General features: G+C 33.9%; 1 protein-coding gene and 1 pseudogene across 1 annotated transcript; one reads left to right on the forward strand and one right to left on the reverse strand.

The window, feature by feature from the left end:
- Positions 1-1,396: 1,396 nt before the first annotated feature.
- On the reverse strand, positions 1,397-5,150 carry LOC116140566 (chaperone protein dnaJ 72). Its single transcript, XM_031426180.1, has 3 exons — positions 4,603-5,150; positions 1,970-2,039; positions 1,397-1,705 (listed from the first exon to the last, which is right to left on the reverse strand). Exons 1-3 carry the CDS (start codon positions 4,998-5,000, stop codon positions 1,643-1,645), a joined length of 531 nt encoding a protein of 176 aa, XP_031282040.1. The 5' UTR covers positions 5,001-5,150; the 3' UTR covers positions 1,397-1,642.
- A 1,328-nt stretch (positions 5,151-6,478) lies between these two features.
- The window catches only part of LOC116140628, a 40,794-nt pseudogene continuing 30,636 nt past the window's right edge, over positions 6,479-16,636 (forward strand).

Genomic DNA, 16,636 nt, shown 5'->3' on the forward strand with positions numbered 1-16,636 from the left:
TTACCTTTTTTAATAAAGTTTTAAAATTAACAAAAACACCCTCACCCACCCAAGCCACTATCACCCGCCAGTAGCCACCACCGCGGCCACTGTCAATCGCTGCCGTTGCCACCGTCAGCCCCTGACGCTGTAACGACAAATGACCAATTGGATCTGGCCAATCATGCGCTGATCTGTCCGTTTCCAGCCAGATTTGACCGTTGACGACGACCATATCTAAGCTGTTGTTTGGTTGTCAACAATGACCAAGATATGACTATCAACGACAACTAGATCTGGCCAGCTCTAGTCTTCAACAGCCAGATTTGTGACAAAAAAAAGTCAGATCGAGGCTCGACCGGCCAGATCTAGCCAGTTGTGTGCCATCCCAATGACTTCCAACCACCATCCGACGGTGGTGACCAACTGTCGACAATAGTTGGGTGGGTGAGGGTGTTTTTATCAGTTTATAAACTTTTATTGTGAAGAGTTTTAGTTAAATTAATAAACTTGGGAGATTAAAAAATAATCTAGGGTCCGTTTGATTCTTTGTTTCATACCTTATTCCCAATCATATTCTCAAAATAACTATTTGTTTCATTATTTAGGAAATACTATTATATTTTATTTAATTGCTTTTAGACCCCTTAATTTTATTAATTTAATTAAACACTCCTAGAAAAAAAGTTTAAAAATTAACAAAAACACCCCCATCCACCCATAGTTGCCAAATTCTGACAACCACCGTCAGTAGTAGCTGGAATTTGTCACAATAGCATACAAACGAACGGAACTGGCTGGTCATTTGCCAATCTAGCCTTCAACAACGGCCAAAGAAATGGCCGTCGTTGATCGACAACGACAAGCATATCTTTGACCGTCAACGACAGCCAGATTTGGCCTTTTGCGACTGTCAACAATCAGATCGAAACACGACCGGTCAGATCCGACTGGTCTGTGTCGTAACGTTAGATTCCAACCAGATTTCGACGGTGGTGGCCGGAATCTGGCACTGTGGATGGGTGGGAGTGTTTTTGTCATTTTACAAAAATTTTATATATTGAGGTGTTTAATTAAATTAGCACACTTAGGGGGTTTTTTTTGTTAATTTTTAAATTTTACCACATAATAATCATCTTACTCAACTACCCAATACTATTTCCAAAATCCTGTCCAAAATAACAAACCAAATGGACCCCTAAATATTTTCAGAATATATTTTGAAAAAATTTACCAAAAACATTTTCATAATCCTATCTTATTTTCCAAAGATCCTATTCAGAATAGAATACTATTTTAAAAAACTGAACAAAGGGAGCCAACTGATGTACTCATTAGTGCATTATTCACAAAACAAAAGGAGTAAAAATAGGTCAAGCCAAGAAATTGAAATAAATTTATTGTAAGTAGCAAAAGATAAACGTGATTCATAGCATTTATTCAGATTCAGAACTTGATTTACATCTAAACAAACAAATTCGTTATATTATACATCGTAAAAAAGAGTTTATCGTCGAACTAAACACAGTTAAAAAGGAAAAAGCACAATGAAAAATAGCATGACTCTGCAGCCAAAGGACTGGCGCTCAAATCATTTTCAGAGAAAATTCTTCAGTATAGTTCCAGTAGCAGAATGCAAACAATTAATGTTATTGCAGCTATTTCAAATCTTATCTTTACGTGCTTTAGCTTTTTCAATTGACTCCATGGCTGCCTCAAAAGATTTCTGGATGCAAATAATCACATTATTAGTGAACAACCTTATTATCCTTTGACATCCAATTCCAAAAAGAAAATCTAAGACCAGGAGAAAAGGTAGCAGAAATATTCTCAACATTCTAATAAATATATAGTTCTATGAAGTTGCTAGTACCAATCATGCAAAAAGTAGCATATTGATGTGGTAAAAGAATCAATCAGAGTTGGTTATGTTTTTTAGCAGAATTAGTTCAAAACATGGACATTCAAATCCTTAGAACCAGTAACTTACTCCAGAGTTATGCATTCTCCATATTTTCTCTCTGCCCTTATCAATTACATATATTCCACCAACTAAAGCACTGCAAAGAAAGAAAAAAAAAAGGAAGACAAATAAATAAACATTTATCAAATAAGTCCTCTCATACTGACAGAAAAATGCTCAAATACTTTTTAGTACAATATAAGCAGAACATACAGAAAATCAAGTAAATACTCAACACCATTTGAAACATTAAAAAGGAAAAGAAATTAATCATTGTAGAAAGCACTGATCCAAGTACAATAATCTCTAAAGCATAATGTTGATTTGAAAACCAAATTATTTCACACAACAACATACTTCCACCATGTCTTGTTAGAGGTGAACTGCAAACAAGAAGGAAAAAATTTAGAAGACATTTGACTGGTAAAAGTTCCTAGCAGAAAATGTACTTGGGAATAATCTTATAAGTACATTAATTTTCTAATCTCAGTAAACTTTACTACCAAATCATCGGCAAAAGGAAATGCTATTCCACACAATATCACAACGAAATTTAAATATATTTTTCAATTAAATTAGACCAATCTTGCAACTGAGTCTGGAAAGCATGTTCTCAAATGAATGACCTAAAGCCAAACTTAGAACAATTTCCTCTCACAACATTCAACAAATACACAAAATTGGGTAAAAAGAGCTCTAATTTGTCCCACAATTACCACTTCAAATGTTCATTCAAATGACATAAAAACTAATAAAGAAATTTATTTCATAGAGTTCTGAGCAGTCCTATCCCCAATGATATAACTTCATGATATCAACTAAAATTAGAGTTCTCAGAATTCTCAAATGCTCTACCCTTCCTCATGAAGAAAAGTTTTAAAGTTGCAAAGGGATAGTTTTCCACACAATATGGGTACTAAAACCTTCCAAAATCAACTGGCCAAATCTCTATTAGGATCCCAGGCATGGGCCAACCAACTCTAACGGGCAAAAGAAAAGAGATCATATCCGAAAAACCACCTCTCTTTTCCTTTAAAAATTATAACAAAGTTGCATTCAATGCAAGAAGATTAACAAAAGGGTGGGCAGGCTGACTATAGAAATAAGGACTATCTGTAAAACTCCTAAAGGATTATGTTAGGATCCCACATTGGAAGGAAATGAAGGGGTTAAGCAGTTTATAAGGAGTTGGGCACCCTCCTTTGGCAAGTCAGTTTTCCAAGGTGAGTTCTACCTAACCACCTAGGCCCTTGACTAAGGTTTAGGTCCATTCCTATCAAATTGCAAAAGATATTCTTCACAACTGTGTATAGAATAGCTCAAAAATTATAATCAAACAAGTATTAAACATATTGCGCATCAGAATCCGCTCCTACTCTTGGGATAGGTCAGAATGACGCAAATTTGCCTTATTAAATAGAAACAAAAAGGGTGCACAACAAATAAAAAATTATACCATAATCCCGCAATCACCCATGATTTGAGGAGACAAAAGCCAAAAAGAAAAGCTTGAAACTTTACTATTTCTCATAAGAATGAGAAATTTTCCCCAAAACTGCCTTTGAAAAATTTCTTATATCCCTCTCAGTCGATAATACCTTGAATATACCCATGATTGCTCTATCCCACAAAAGAGCTACTTTCCATTTACCTCCAAAAGGTGATAACCTTTCCATGAAAAATGGACAAAAAGAGAGGGTCTGACAAGAAAGCATTAAAATCTGAAACAACATTAAGCCATGATTGCATGGCAATGGAGCACTGTAGGAAAAGTTGTTAAGTGCTTTCAGAGTTTTCCTTGTACATAATATACCAATTCGATGATAAACACATCCTTGGTTTTCTTTGAGTTATGTCATCAGAGTATAGTCTCTTTAGAGTAATAGACCATGACAAATTGATTGGAACTTTATCCTTCCAAATCAATCCATAGCGTTCAGGAAAGGGTGTGTTGGGTTATCAGTTTAAAAAGACTTAAATGAAACATTACCTGACTTCTCAAGAATCCATACTCTTTTATCAAAACCTACATGGAAACAGCCCCCCTCAAAAGCCCCAAGGAGATGAATACATTTCTAGGCCTGTTTATAGATAGATTGCAACCCCAGAGAAAAGCGAGGAGTAAGAGACTATCATGCTAGCCATTATGAATTTTACCTAATTAAGTAACAGTAAAACTTAGGGAAATATCATAAAATGCAGCCTCTTTGACTCATTTGTCTTCCCAATAACATTTGACCAATCAGCAATAGACGATTACCGGTCTATCCATTCAATTTACACAAAGAGATAAGAAATCAGCCGACTTCCAATTTTTTATTCTCCTATGAAACTTTAACGTAATGTAATATAAAGCTGTCATCAAACTCAACAACAAGATTTAACAACAAACTTGAGGTAACAGAAGGTCTCCAACAGTCTTCCAAGTTTAATGTACGCATATAGATTCATCAATTAAACATTATCTTTAACACAAAACACTCAAACTTCCAAATCAGCTATGTCTATTGTGAAGCAAAATCAATCTTTAATTTAGCAAGAACATAGCATATGTAAATACCGTGTTCTTATTCATATTCATATCAAATACTAAGGGAAAGTCTTCGAAGTTGAGCAATTCAAAGATATATACAAATATAGGCAAATTAAAAAATCCATACCCAGCGAAGGCGAAATTGAGAAGAAAGGCGCGCGTGGTCATAAACCGAAGCGCAATCTCCAACTTGGAAACAAACCCGTCACCGGAATGGGCAGCAGAGGCAGAGGCAGAGGCAGAGCGCGTGCTATACCCATATCCATAATTACTGTAAGAATGACCATATCTATTACTATTATAATTTTTATAATGAATATCGTAATGGGTGCGTTTAAGATCGTCACTCAGAACCTCATAGGCCTCAGAAACCTGCTTGAATCTGAAGGTTGCGTCTTCTCTAACGGCCTTTGCGGATTGAGAGTGCTTGTCTGGATGATATTTCACAGCCAGTTTTCTGAAGGCTTCTTTTATTTCTTCTCTTGTTGCGTTTCTGTTTAAACCCAATACCCTGTAGTGATCCATCGTTATTCTGCATTCTCTCTTTTCTTCGCTTTTATGGTTCTGTTTTTATTTTCCCCAACTCAGGTGCAAGCAACTTAAAGGGTCGTGGTCGTGGTCGTGGCACTGCCGTGGCCGCATCTTTCTTCACCACAGAGAGAAAGACATTCGGATTTGGGTTTTTCTCGTAAACTTCCCCTAAGTTTTGGGATTATTCGACACGTGTCAACTATAAGCCTATCCATTAACACCCTAGTATAAGTGGTTTTTATCATCCGGCCCCTTAGTGATTAGTGGTCTTTAAACTCCCCTAGGATTTTGCAGAAGTATTAAGGGGTATTTGTCTGAGCTTATGAAAATTAGCTTATAAGCAACAAGTGTTTATAAGCTAATTTTAGCATATAAGCATTTAAAATTTTAAGTAATTCGTATTTGGTTAAAGTACTTATAACTGACTGATAAGTAATTGACGTGTTTGGTAAAATATGGCTTATAAGTATATTTTATTATAAAATGACTAAAAAGGGTACTATATTAAATAAGGGTATACTATAGAATTTTAAAATTAAAAAAGAATAATGTTGTAATATACTTGGTCAAACTAACTTATAAACAGAGTGCTTATAAGAAAAAAAAAAAAAAGGTATCTCCCCTAAACTTATTTTTTTTTTAGCTTATAAGCTCAACTTATAAGTTTAAACAAGTTATAAACAAACATGTTAGCTTAATTTTAGAGTTTATAAACTAGTTTGACCAACTTATAAGCTTAAACAAACCCCCCTAAAACTTTACTAAAGATGACTTTTCATTAAAGGGGTGTTTGTCTAAGCTTATAAGCTGGTCAAAATAGCTTATAAGCTCTAAAATTAGGCTGACCTATTTGTTTATAACTTAAAAAAAAAAAAAAAAGTTGAGGGAAGGGGGGGGGGGGGGGTACTTTTTTTTTTTTGGTTTTAAGCTAGTTTGGCCAAGTATATTACCACATTATCTTTATTTAATTTTAAAATTCTATAGTATACCTTTATTTAATGTAGTACCATTTTTAGTCATTTTATAATAAAATGTACTTATAAGCCACATTTTACTAAACACGTCAACTACTTATCAGTCATTTATAAGTATTTTAACCAAATACGTAATTACTTAAAATTTCAAATGCTTATAAACTAAAATTAGCTTATAAACACCAACTAATTTTCATAAACTTAGACAAACACCTCTCTTAGCGTCCTAAGAAGGTCAACAAAGTTTTCACTTTTCACTATGATACATTAGGGAAAAATCATTATTATAATACTGTACAAGGATTTTTCTGCAATTTCAACAGTAAATATTGTAGATAAGGTCATAAGGGTGAAATAGTTATTGATTCATTTTCATTATACACCTGTCAGTTCTTGATTTCAAGAGTTGGTCAACACTTTATAGTTCTTTCACCCTAAACTCGTTTAAAAAACAGCTTTCCTTACAAAAAAATAAATAAATGTGAATAATCACTCTCTTTCTCTATCTAAAAAATTCAAAACTCTATAACGGCTACATTTCTCTCTCCTCCCCTCTTCTTGTCTCCAACGCCCTCAATCTCAGCAATCTTGCCCAAACTAACAGACCCTTCTCTCTTCTCTCTCTTTAGTTTACTCATCGGAATGCAGCCAAGAAACACAAACTTGAGAGAGACTCACTCAAGTGAGTCGCCATCTTCGTCGTCTCCAAACCCTAATTCAAAATTAAGGTCATTGCGGAAGCAAAAATCATCCAAAGAAAATGCTCTGCCGTCAGATCTGAACTTACTTCTTCCGCCTTCTTCGGCACCTTCCAAGATGAAGAGTCCGCTGCCCCCACGCCCGCCCAATCCACTCAAGCGCAAGCTCGCCACTGATACACTTCCCGAGAACGTAATGGTTGGGGTCCCCGACTCGGGTGTTCAAGTAATTGTTTCGATCTTCTTCTTTTTAGTGGTTATTTGATATTATCTTTTTTAAATTTTGAGAGAATTTGGGGAAAAAATGACTCAAGCTTGAGAAAATGTAAACTTTAAAGTTTTGTTTAGCTTCTGTTTTGTTACTGAGAGGAAAAGCAAGAAATTGATATTATCCTTTGCATTTTCATGATATTAACCCCTTGTACTTTCTTTGTAGGAACAAATCAAGCATGCGGAAAAGCAGCTAAATTGCCAATGTCGTTTTTCTTTTCTTGAGGTTTTGTGACTGGACAGTATCCCTTTTGGTCTTGTGAAATTTAATGTTGCATGTCCTAATATATCCACATATTTTTGCAGATTTACAATGAAAAAATCACAGATTTGTTGGATCCAAGCCAAAGAAATCTTCAGGTCACAGAAACACTCACATCCAGTAAAAGACCTACATAAATTCAGTTTTCCTTGACCCTGTTTTGCTTCTCCTTCCAGATAAGAGAAGATGTCAAATCTGGTGTTTATGTTGAAAATTTGACAGAGGAGTATGTATGCACAATGAAGGATGTCACACAACTACTGATAAAGGTTTGCTTTGTTTTTTCTTCTTGGACCGCATAGTCAGGATGCTTAAGGCGGGTTCCTAGCATTTGAGACTTCTTAGAGAATGCCTACAAAAGAAATGTTGTACGATTCCTTGGCTAGTACAAACATGTATATTTTCATTTTCCTTGTCATTATAACGTTTCTTTGCTTGACAAATTTAATTCCATGTTACATTGACTATGACCTAATAGGTACACCCAACATATAGGAATTTTTCCTGGTGCTTGAATTTATTTTAAGGGTTTACTGCATGTAATGCTTGGCAACTCTATTTGTTTTTCTTTTTCTTTTTTAAGGTGATAGAGAAGTACTGAATAATAAATAGTATTTAAGTATTCCATCAATATGTACAAACATATGATATACTAACACAGAGTACAATATTAAGATGACTATGCTTGTACAAAAGTGTCATGTTTGACAGACATTAAGATATAAGAAAATTGAAATATTAATTTCTTCAGATACCCATCACTTTTGCTGAAATCCCAAAACCCATAAAGTTTTACCATTATTACTGCCCCACAAAATTTTCCAGTGATGGCATAACTTGATTGCTTCATAAGGTGAGAGAGCTTATAATATCTGCATGCACCTATTGAGTACTTGTCGTAAATAGGAAGCCATGCTTATTGTGGGCCTGACTATACTAGAATAACCATCATTCAAGTGTCATGAAAGGTATTCTATCATTGCTTATCTTATATTTGAACAGTATCCATTTTTATCTGTTTTCTGTATATTCTTATGAAAGGTTAATTTTTTGCTGAGAGCTTATTTTAACACTGTTGCTTCTTGCACCTTTATGCTCTTGTTTTAGGTACTTCATGATGTAGATTGTCTTAAAATGGAAGATGAAGAGAGAGATTGAAGAGACAGTTTCTGCTTCCACGTTTGTAGAGCCATCTTTTCCTTTACAAAAGAAAGTAAGTACTGAGGAAAGTGAAGCTAAAACTGAAGTTAGACCAGGGTCCATTCCTCCACTTGGTAGGGGGCAGAGAATATATGAGATAGATCCAACTTTGACAGGTTTTCGTCAACATCTTGATTATAGGTGAGATAATATTTTATTCTGTTACACAATGAACACTGAGAGTTTGTTTGATTGACTCAGTGACCTGGGGTCTAAAAGTAATGGGAGCAAATTAATTGCTTTTTCTTGGTGGATATTTGTATGGATGCATTCTGGTTAGTTTTAGCGGGCTTCTACCTATTATGTTTTTACGTTCTTTCCTCACTTCTGTTTATTAGAATGCAATAATTTAAGTCTACCCTCCATCCTAGCTTGGACTTAATAAACATAAATATCTTGCTTACGAAGATGGTGCTTCTTGTTTTTTCTCCCTAATGTTTATGTGGGATTGAACAAATCAACCTATGGCTCTATTTTTCTCTTATACTATGGTTAAATAAATACCTTTAGTTCATAATAATGTTTGAATTCAAGTCCCATATCCATAAGAGCTCTGAAGTTTCTTGACAGTTTTTTATCACATAACAACAACCCTTTTTAACCCTTAAATCTATTACAAATTTAGGAATCTTCGTAAGGATTTTTCTAATTTAATTGTAAGTTTAATAAGTATATTCCCTCATGAAATCTTGCCATCATAGTTTCTGATATGACATACAATGAAGGATTAAACTAAGTTTTTCAACAACTCCTTATTTTCCCTAGTTTTAACTCACACAAAAATCTAGCACACATTTCACTCACATGGATACAAAATTCTCTTGTGTACACTCCTTCTGTGTCTATATTTGTGTGTTCTTAAAGACTTATTATCCAAAATGTTTGGCTCTAAGATAGATTTATGATACAGACCTTTATAGTCTAATTATTTTACTCTTAGTGAACCTTTTTATTATTTTGCTGTGAATAAACCTTTATTCATTAATAGATTATTTTCCTGTTTCTGTCACTTTCTTGATTTAATGTCTGAGGTTGGTGAAAGTCTTGTTCCAATTGTAGGTAAGGACAATACAGAAAAATGCGTGAGGATATTGATAGGTATGAAGGTGGTTTGGAGTTGTTTTCTCGTGGCTATGAAAAGTTAGGCTTCATGCACAGGTATCACACATTTGAATTTCTACAGGTTGATTTCCTTGATTATTCTATCTTTAGTATCTTTACAGGTTAAATGTAAGATTGTGACTTTGTGCGTGATCATGGTACAATGTGCTATAATGTTTATTACTCTTTTTTTGATGCAAGTAAATAATTAATTGTAAGATGAAATAAATATATGGAGGTAATTCTCATGCTATGTAGAGAACACAAGGTAGAAAATTCTTCATCAAGTATTTGCATCTTAACATTATTTAAACTGTGGTGAAACTGGAGTTTGATTAATATTTTCAAACTTCATCAGCTAGCATTACTAATTACAATTCTGGCCATTGTAGCTTTGTTGCTTGGGCCATTGTCAACAGATATGTCTTACTTTTCCTGGAGTGTGCTTTGACTAAGCTCAAGCCAATACAAGCTGTTCCATGGGTTAAAAAAGTGACAGATTCTGGCCATAAGATATAGAGGCCTGCGCTTGCATTCCTTTTGTATTCATATAGGGATATCATCTGTGGTTTTATCAATGCTAATACTTTTATATTTTTGCAAATTTAGGAAATAGCGTGTAGGTTTATCAAGTATTGATCAACAATGCAAGCTGGGGTGAAATTTGTGCCAGCCTATAGAACCAGTTTATCTTTCTTCCTTTTGGTGGCACTTCTATATATGTAGTTTATTAGCTCATAGTTGTCTTCTACTTATTTTCAAATGTCATATCCTCTTTGTGGGTATTTTTCTAGTTGTGCATATTTTTTTTTCTGAAATTGAAATTGAGTTCTAACCAAAATTTTTTGTGGTCCCTCTTTGTTCCAATCAGGTGTTATCTACTTAAAAAGTAATTAAAAGATTAGAAGTTGTGGTCGCTGAATAATGTTCCAATTGGTTCCGCAACGCCATAGGTATAACTTATGGAGAGTGGGCGCCGGGAGCTAAGATTTGTTTGATTCTTTTACTCCAGGGTTTAACTGTTTGATCTCATTACCTCTTGACGAGGATGTTTTCATTTGGGCTAACAATTTTTCAATGTGATGATAATCCATACAGGTTTATGTTGTTATTATGATCCACTAAATCTTTGTGTCTCTATTGTGAAAACATTTATTTCCTTGTCATGATAATGCTCCTGTAATTTATGTTAAATTACTTTTTATATTGATACATAAAAATAGAAGAATGAAGTCAAGCCTCTTCAATACTTTTTAATCTCTCACTTAAGAAAAAGAAAAGGCTCTTCAATACTCTTGTACTAAAAGCGGTAGATTATATGTATGTTGCTTGTGACCTTTTTGACTTGATCATCAATCATGGACAGTTTTTAGTTATTCTATCTGCTCTTATCCCTTTCAAGTTTACTCCTTCTGGTGTTAATTACTGATAACTGGACCATGTGTATGGTTTCAAATGTCAAACATGCCTTCATAACTAGCTTTTCCTAAAACTTGTGCTCTTATTGGATTATTTTGAATAAATACTAGTAACAGACGTGTAAAATCTAGTGGTACTGTTTATTTTTTGTCTTATACAGTATTTGCTTACTTTTTCAGTCAGCAGCTTTGATTGGAGACTGCAATAACTGGAATCCCAATGCAGATATCATGACCGGGGTACGTTATCTTTGCTTCTGTAAATCAGAGTTCTTGCTGCAAATTGGCTCTTCTAATTGCACTGACATTGTGAGTTGAAATTTTCATCCTGGACAGAAAAATAAAGCCAAACTTTGCTTTATATGAAGTCTTTCTTTTTGTGGGAAGAAACTATGTATTTTATGAAGATAATAAATTGTTTTACTGGGGTTATTTTGTTAGATAGAGCTATGTCTGTTACTTTGTTAGATTTATTTCAGAATGCTCACTGGAAAAGACGCTCCAGGTTAATTAAAGAAAAAGAAAATTAAAAAAAGAAAAATACCTTGTGTTATTGCTTTACATGATTGAGTTGGTAATCTTAAATTTGGTCTAGTGCTAATTACCTTAACTACTGCAAATTTTTCTAGAAAATTCTCCTACGAATTTTATTCCTCTATGTTGCCTCTGTTGCATTTAAATGATTTCTCTCTCTTTAACTAAAAGCACCAAATTAATGGCCTTGGAAAACTGGATCATGTTCATGTGAGATGTTTACTCAGGCATCAAATTTAGCTTTATGGCTATGTTAAAAACCTGTGGAGATGCACTATGTTAAACTTAAAATTGTGTATCATCAGTGAATTTTCTATTTTTAGTATATAGGCTACCATGTATGTTCTTAGATGAACTAGCAGATGCTATTGTATAAAGTTCATTAAACACTAGATACGATGAACTGGAAGATGTAAGTCCATTTACATCTGCTACTCCTTACATTGTTAATGTTCAATCTTTTTTGTAGGAAAAGTATGAGTTTCAACATCCTCAACCTAAGAGGCCGAAATTACTTAGAATTTATGAGGCACGTGTTGGAATGAGCGGCACGGCGTGCTTCTCCTTCATTCTCCTAACTATTACTCAATGCTTCTAGTGCTTGCTATATGTTAGCTTTAAGTCCACATTGTCAAAACTGCTGGATCTTGTTTTTTGATGTATACTTGAATGCTACAATATGTAGGATCGCATCTTGAAAAGCATGTTAAGCTTGTGTTAGAAGTTTACAGGTAAAATGGTTTTGTGGTGACCATGCACTGCATGATGGTGAGTTGGGCTGCGTAGCACAACCAATCTAAATTAAACTTGCATAAACTCGCATCTATGACTGACATAAGGCATTCTTTGAGGAAGAGAAATACAGGCTATTTTATTGAAATCCAAGTTTGAAGAATTCTAGGTTCCAATCAACTTGCTGATGTAGATGCCCTATTAGGTGGAAAGCAATTGACTATAAGCTAACAACATGAAAACCTTAACTATCATCTTACCGGTTTTAATAACAAAAATAAAAAAAAAAATCCATAGAGCAAAAAGCAAAATACAATATGTAAATGATCAAATTTTATAAACTGTAGTAGTGTTATGCCTCTTTTGCATCCTTTCAGAAACTTTGACATTCTTTTAACTTTGAAAAGAATTTTGTGAATGAGGTGCTTAGTCGAAGGTGTGGATGGTTGGGATAGCTATAACAAGAATCGTAGACAATGGTCTATTTGTCCTTAGATCCTTTTGTTAAAGTGTCATTAAAAGATGATTAACATATTATAATACATCAATCTAATTTCATTTATCAACTTTCTCTTTTAATTAGGAGTCAAATATTTACCACATGACCCTTCTAGTAACTTGCTCCTTTCACTGCATCAAATTTTCTAATTTGCTAATATGGTTGTAATATTTTATTACGAGATTTAAATTATCAATGTAGGGAAATAGGGGCCACGGCCTTCCTAAAGTTCTTCATTGTTTGCTGTATTGTTTTATGTTGTGGTGTTATCAATGTTTTTTCCTTCTCACAATACTATCAACAATGAGATTCAAGAGCCCATGATTAACACATACGCCAATTTTAGAGATCATGTGCTTCAACGCATCAAAAAACTTGGCTATAATGTTGTTCAGCTAATGGCTATCCAAGAGCATTCATATTATGCAAGCTTTGGGTACTTTCTTGTTTCAAATAAGCTTATATATATATATATATATATATATATAATCATGCTTTCATATGATACAGGTACCACGTGACAAGTTTTTTTGCACCCATCAGCCGTTTTGGAACTCCCGATGAGCTGAAGTCTTTGATTGATAAAGCTCATGAATTAGGCCTGCTTGTTCTCATGGACATTGTTCATAGGTAATAATTAAATTCAAAGAAAAAAATAAGGCCTTTTTCCACTTAGAGTTGCGATATAATTATCAGTTTCTAGAAACAAGGGATATACAAAAAAATTTAAGAAAAATGTGTTTGGTTAAAATGTTCTAACAAACAATTTCTGAATATATATATATATTGATAGAGCCCTCCTCCCAACTCAAGCACTCAAGCTATTTCAACCATGTAACACAAACAGTTTCAAAATGAAATGTAATAGAGCAATTTCAAGAGAAGGAAATATAGGTTTATATTGATATCAAATGTGTCCAGTACACCTTTGGAATTGTAAAATAACCCAGAAAACTCTTACACGGCTTAATTAATATGAAAGACTCAAAACAAATTCAATACAAACTCAAAAAAGACTAGGGACACTGCTGAGCTTTGAGGGCCAGCCTCCTCCCAATTTCCCTTGTCCTCACTTTCTTCTCATCCCTATCCTGATATTCTTCCCATGCCTCAGTATTCCCATAACAGAATCCGTACTCTCTCTCTCCCATATTGCCATCTGTCCTATACTGCTTTGCCAGCCCAGCGTGTGATCCTCTATTACGCCCTTTTCCTTGCCTCTTGTAGATCTGCACCTCATTTGATATATATATATATATATATATATATATAATCTAAAACCAAAAATAGAAAATATTATCTTTGCTTTCCATAATTTTTTAACGTGTATGTGAAACAAACTTTTGGATATAAAAGCATAACTCAAATTGTTGGATAGTATCTAAATTACCTTATTGCACTAATTCATTTGTTGTATTGCTGTTTGTTCTTCGAATTGAACTCATACAATATATGTGGTGCTTGTCTGTTATTCTTGTAAGCTTTATTTCATTGTTTAGTAGTGCAACAGATGCTTAAGTGCCATGAAACTTTGGTCTTGGTTAGTCACAAATGTTCGTAGACCTTGGATGGACTATAAACCGGAATAGTATTTAAAATGCTACTTATCATTTCTCGTCATTGGTGACTTTATAGTTCTTGAGGATAGGACTCATGTTTTTATATTCATTGTCATGTAAGGCATGTAAGTTAATTCCCTCATTAAAATGGATTTCCAATAAACAAAACATAGGCAAGGTAAGACTTTATTAAGATAAATTCTGGAAGTGTTGAAATGGCTTATAAGATCAATGAAAGTTGTCTTGTTTTTGTCTAGATATAAGGTCAAAATAAAATTCATATACTATCAGGGCGCTCTTTATGCCAATCTGTAATAGGGCTTGCTTGTTTTTTCATCTACAGTTTGAATATATCTTTACAGATGTAATTAAGATACTTTTGTTTCTTTCTTTCTTTATTAACACTTTTTAAGACATTTTATCTGAATGGAGCAATAGGTCATTTTTATGATTTTATCTAAAGCAAATCACACTACCTATGACTACCATCACACACACACTTAACCACCAGAACCATTACCACCACACAACCACCTGCATTATCATCATCACCAGCCCACCAATATAATATCCCCCACCACCACTATCATTATTCTAGTTGTGAGAAACTATCGATCCCAAAATTTTGAGGGACGTAATGATAGTATTTAAACTCTAACGGAAGTAGAGGTGGAAAAGTAACCCGCCCGACCCGACTCGACCAGGCTCGCGACGGGTTACGCAAATTGGCGGGTCGGTCCTGACTCGCCCGCCAACATTAGCAGGCTGGGTTAGGCCCGCCAATTTTGGGGGATTGGCTGGCCCAACCCGGCCTGCCAACCCTAACCCGTCGGGTTAGGCTGCGGGTCGAGCCGGGTTAACCCCCTTTTTGATTTTTTGATTTTTGATTTTGATTTTGTTTAAGTTTAAATGTTTAATTAACTTTTCAAATGAATAATTAACAATTTATAAATGAATAAATGTAATTGTTTTTAGTTAACTTCTTTCAAATATCAATAATTCAATTAAATTAATTTTTTTTTTGTTAACATTTCAAATATTAATTCAATTTTAATACATTAAAATTGTAATATAAGAAAAATTAAATTTATTCATTTATCAAAAACTAAAATAAGAAATTACAATAATTATTGCTTCGTTAAAAACCTCACCAAGAAAAACCCAATGGGACAAAAACTTGGTAAGGAAAAAAGAGTGCAATAATTGACAATTAATTTACAAGTTACAATTTACAAAACAACTAATTTTGGGGTTGACTATGACCTCCCTCATCCGTATCATCTATATTACAAAATTGAAATGATTCTATTAAAGTATCGTCGAGAATCTCGTATTGATCTTGATGGCGCGACCGTTCCCAATCTCGAAGACATGTGAGGATTTCAATAATTTTTTGTGAAAGTTTAGTCCTCATTTTATTTAAAATTCTTCCACTTGCACTAAATGTTTGTTCGGCTGAGACGGCTGAGACTGGAACAGCAAAAACATCCAAGGCAAGTCTTGATAATACCGAAAAAATACATTTTCTGGTTTTCCAATATTCTAAGACATCAAAGTTGGCTCTTTGTTGTGGATTTGTTGGTAACATTTCAGGAGTTCCCAAATATTGTTGAAGCTCGTTACTCTGTGACTGCATGGCAGATAGTAGATTTGTTGTTGCCGTTGGTGCTTCTGAAGAGGAGGCTGCGCCTGTGCTTCGGGTTCGGTTCCTCTTCGGCTTATTAAATGCACTCCAGGTGTAAAAGTCTTCATTTTTTTCTTCTGATGAAACTTCCCTTTGTATTTCGTGTCTTTGCCGGTTCCCATACCTGTTTTCATATTGGAAATATACTTCTGCAAGACAATTTTTTACCTCTCCTATTTGATTGACAAATGCTAAGTTTTGTAAATTTTCAGTTAATGTCTCTAAACCATTTTCTAAACCTTCTTTTTTAATTCTAGGATAAAAAATGGCACCTAAACAATAAAGAAAAGGAATGAATGGGTTTAAAATATTTTAAAAAAAAATTTTCCATTGCCTTAGTTGGTTCTTTTAAAATTTCATTATTTTTGTTTTTTTGTAAATAACTCTGAAATTTTTACAATTGTATGTATTACCAATGGACTAGTAGGATAATACACACTAGAAAGTTGTAAAGTGGATTGGTAAAAATTTTTAAGAAAAGAATGAAATACTTTAGTTATTTGCCAATTATTTTCTACCAAATAATGAGGACCTCTATTATTTGTTACAAAATAACTAATTAAATTAACATAAGGTAAACATGAATCAAGCATTAAATAAGTACTATTCTATATAACAGGCATGTTTAATGCAAATGTTCTAGGAGACATATTTGATTTTATACAAGCATCTTGAAATTCAGCATTTCTTTTATTACTA

Source organism: Pistacia vera, unplaced genomic scaffold, assembly GCF_008641045.1.
Source record: "Pistacia vera cultivar Batoury unplaced genomic scaffold, PisVer_v2 Contig374, whole genome shotgun sequence".
Lineage (NCBI taxonomy): Eukaryota > Viridiplantae > Streptophyta > Magnoliopsida > Sapindales > Anacardiaceae > Pistacia > Pistacia vera.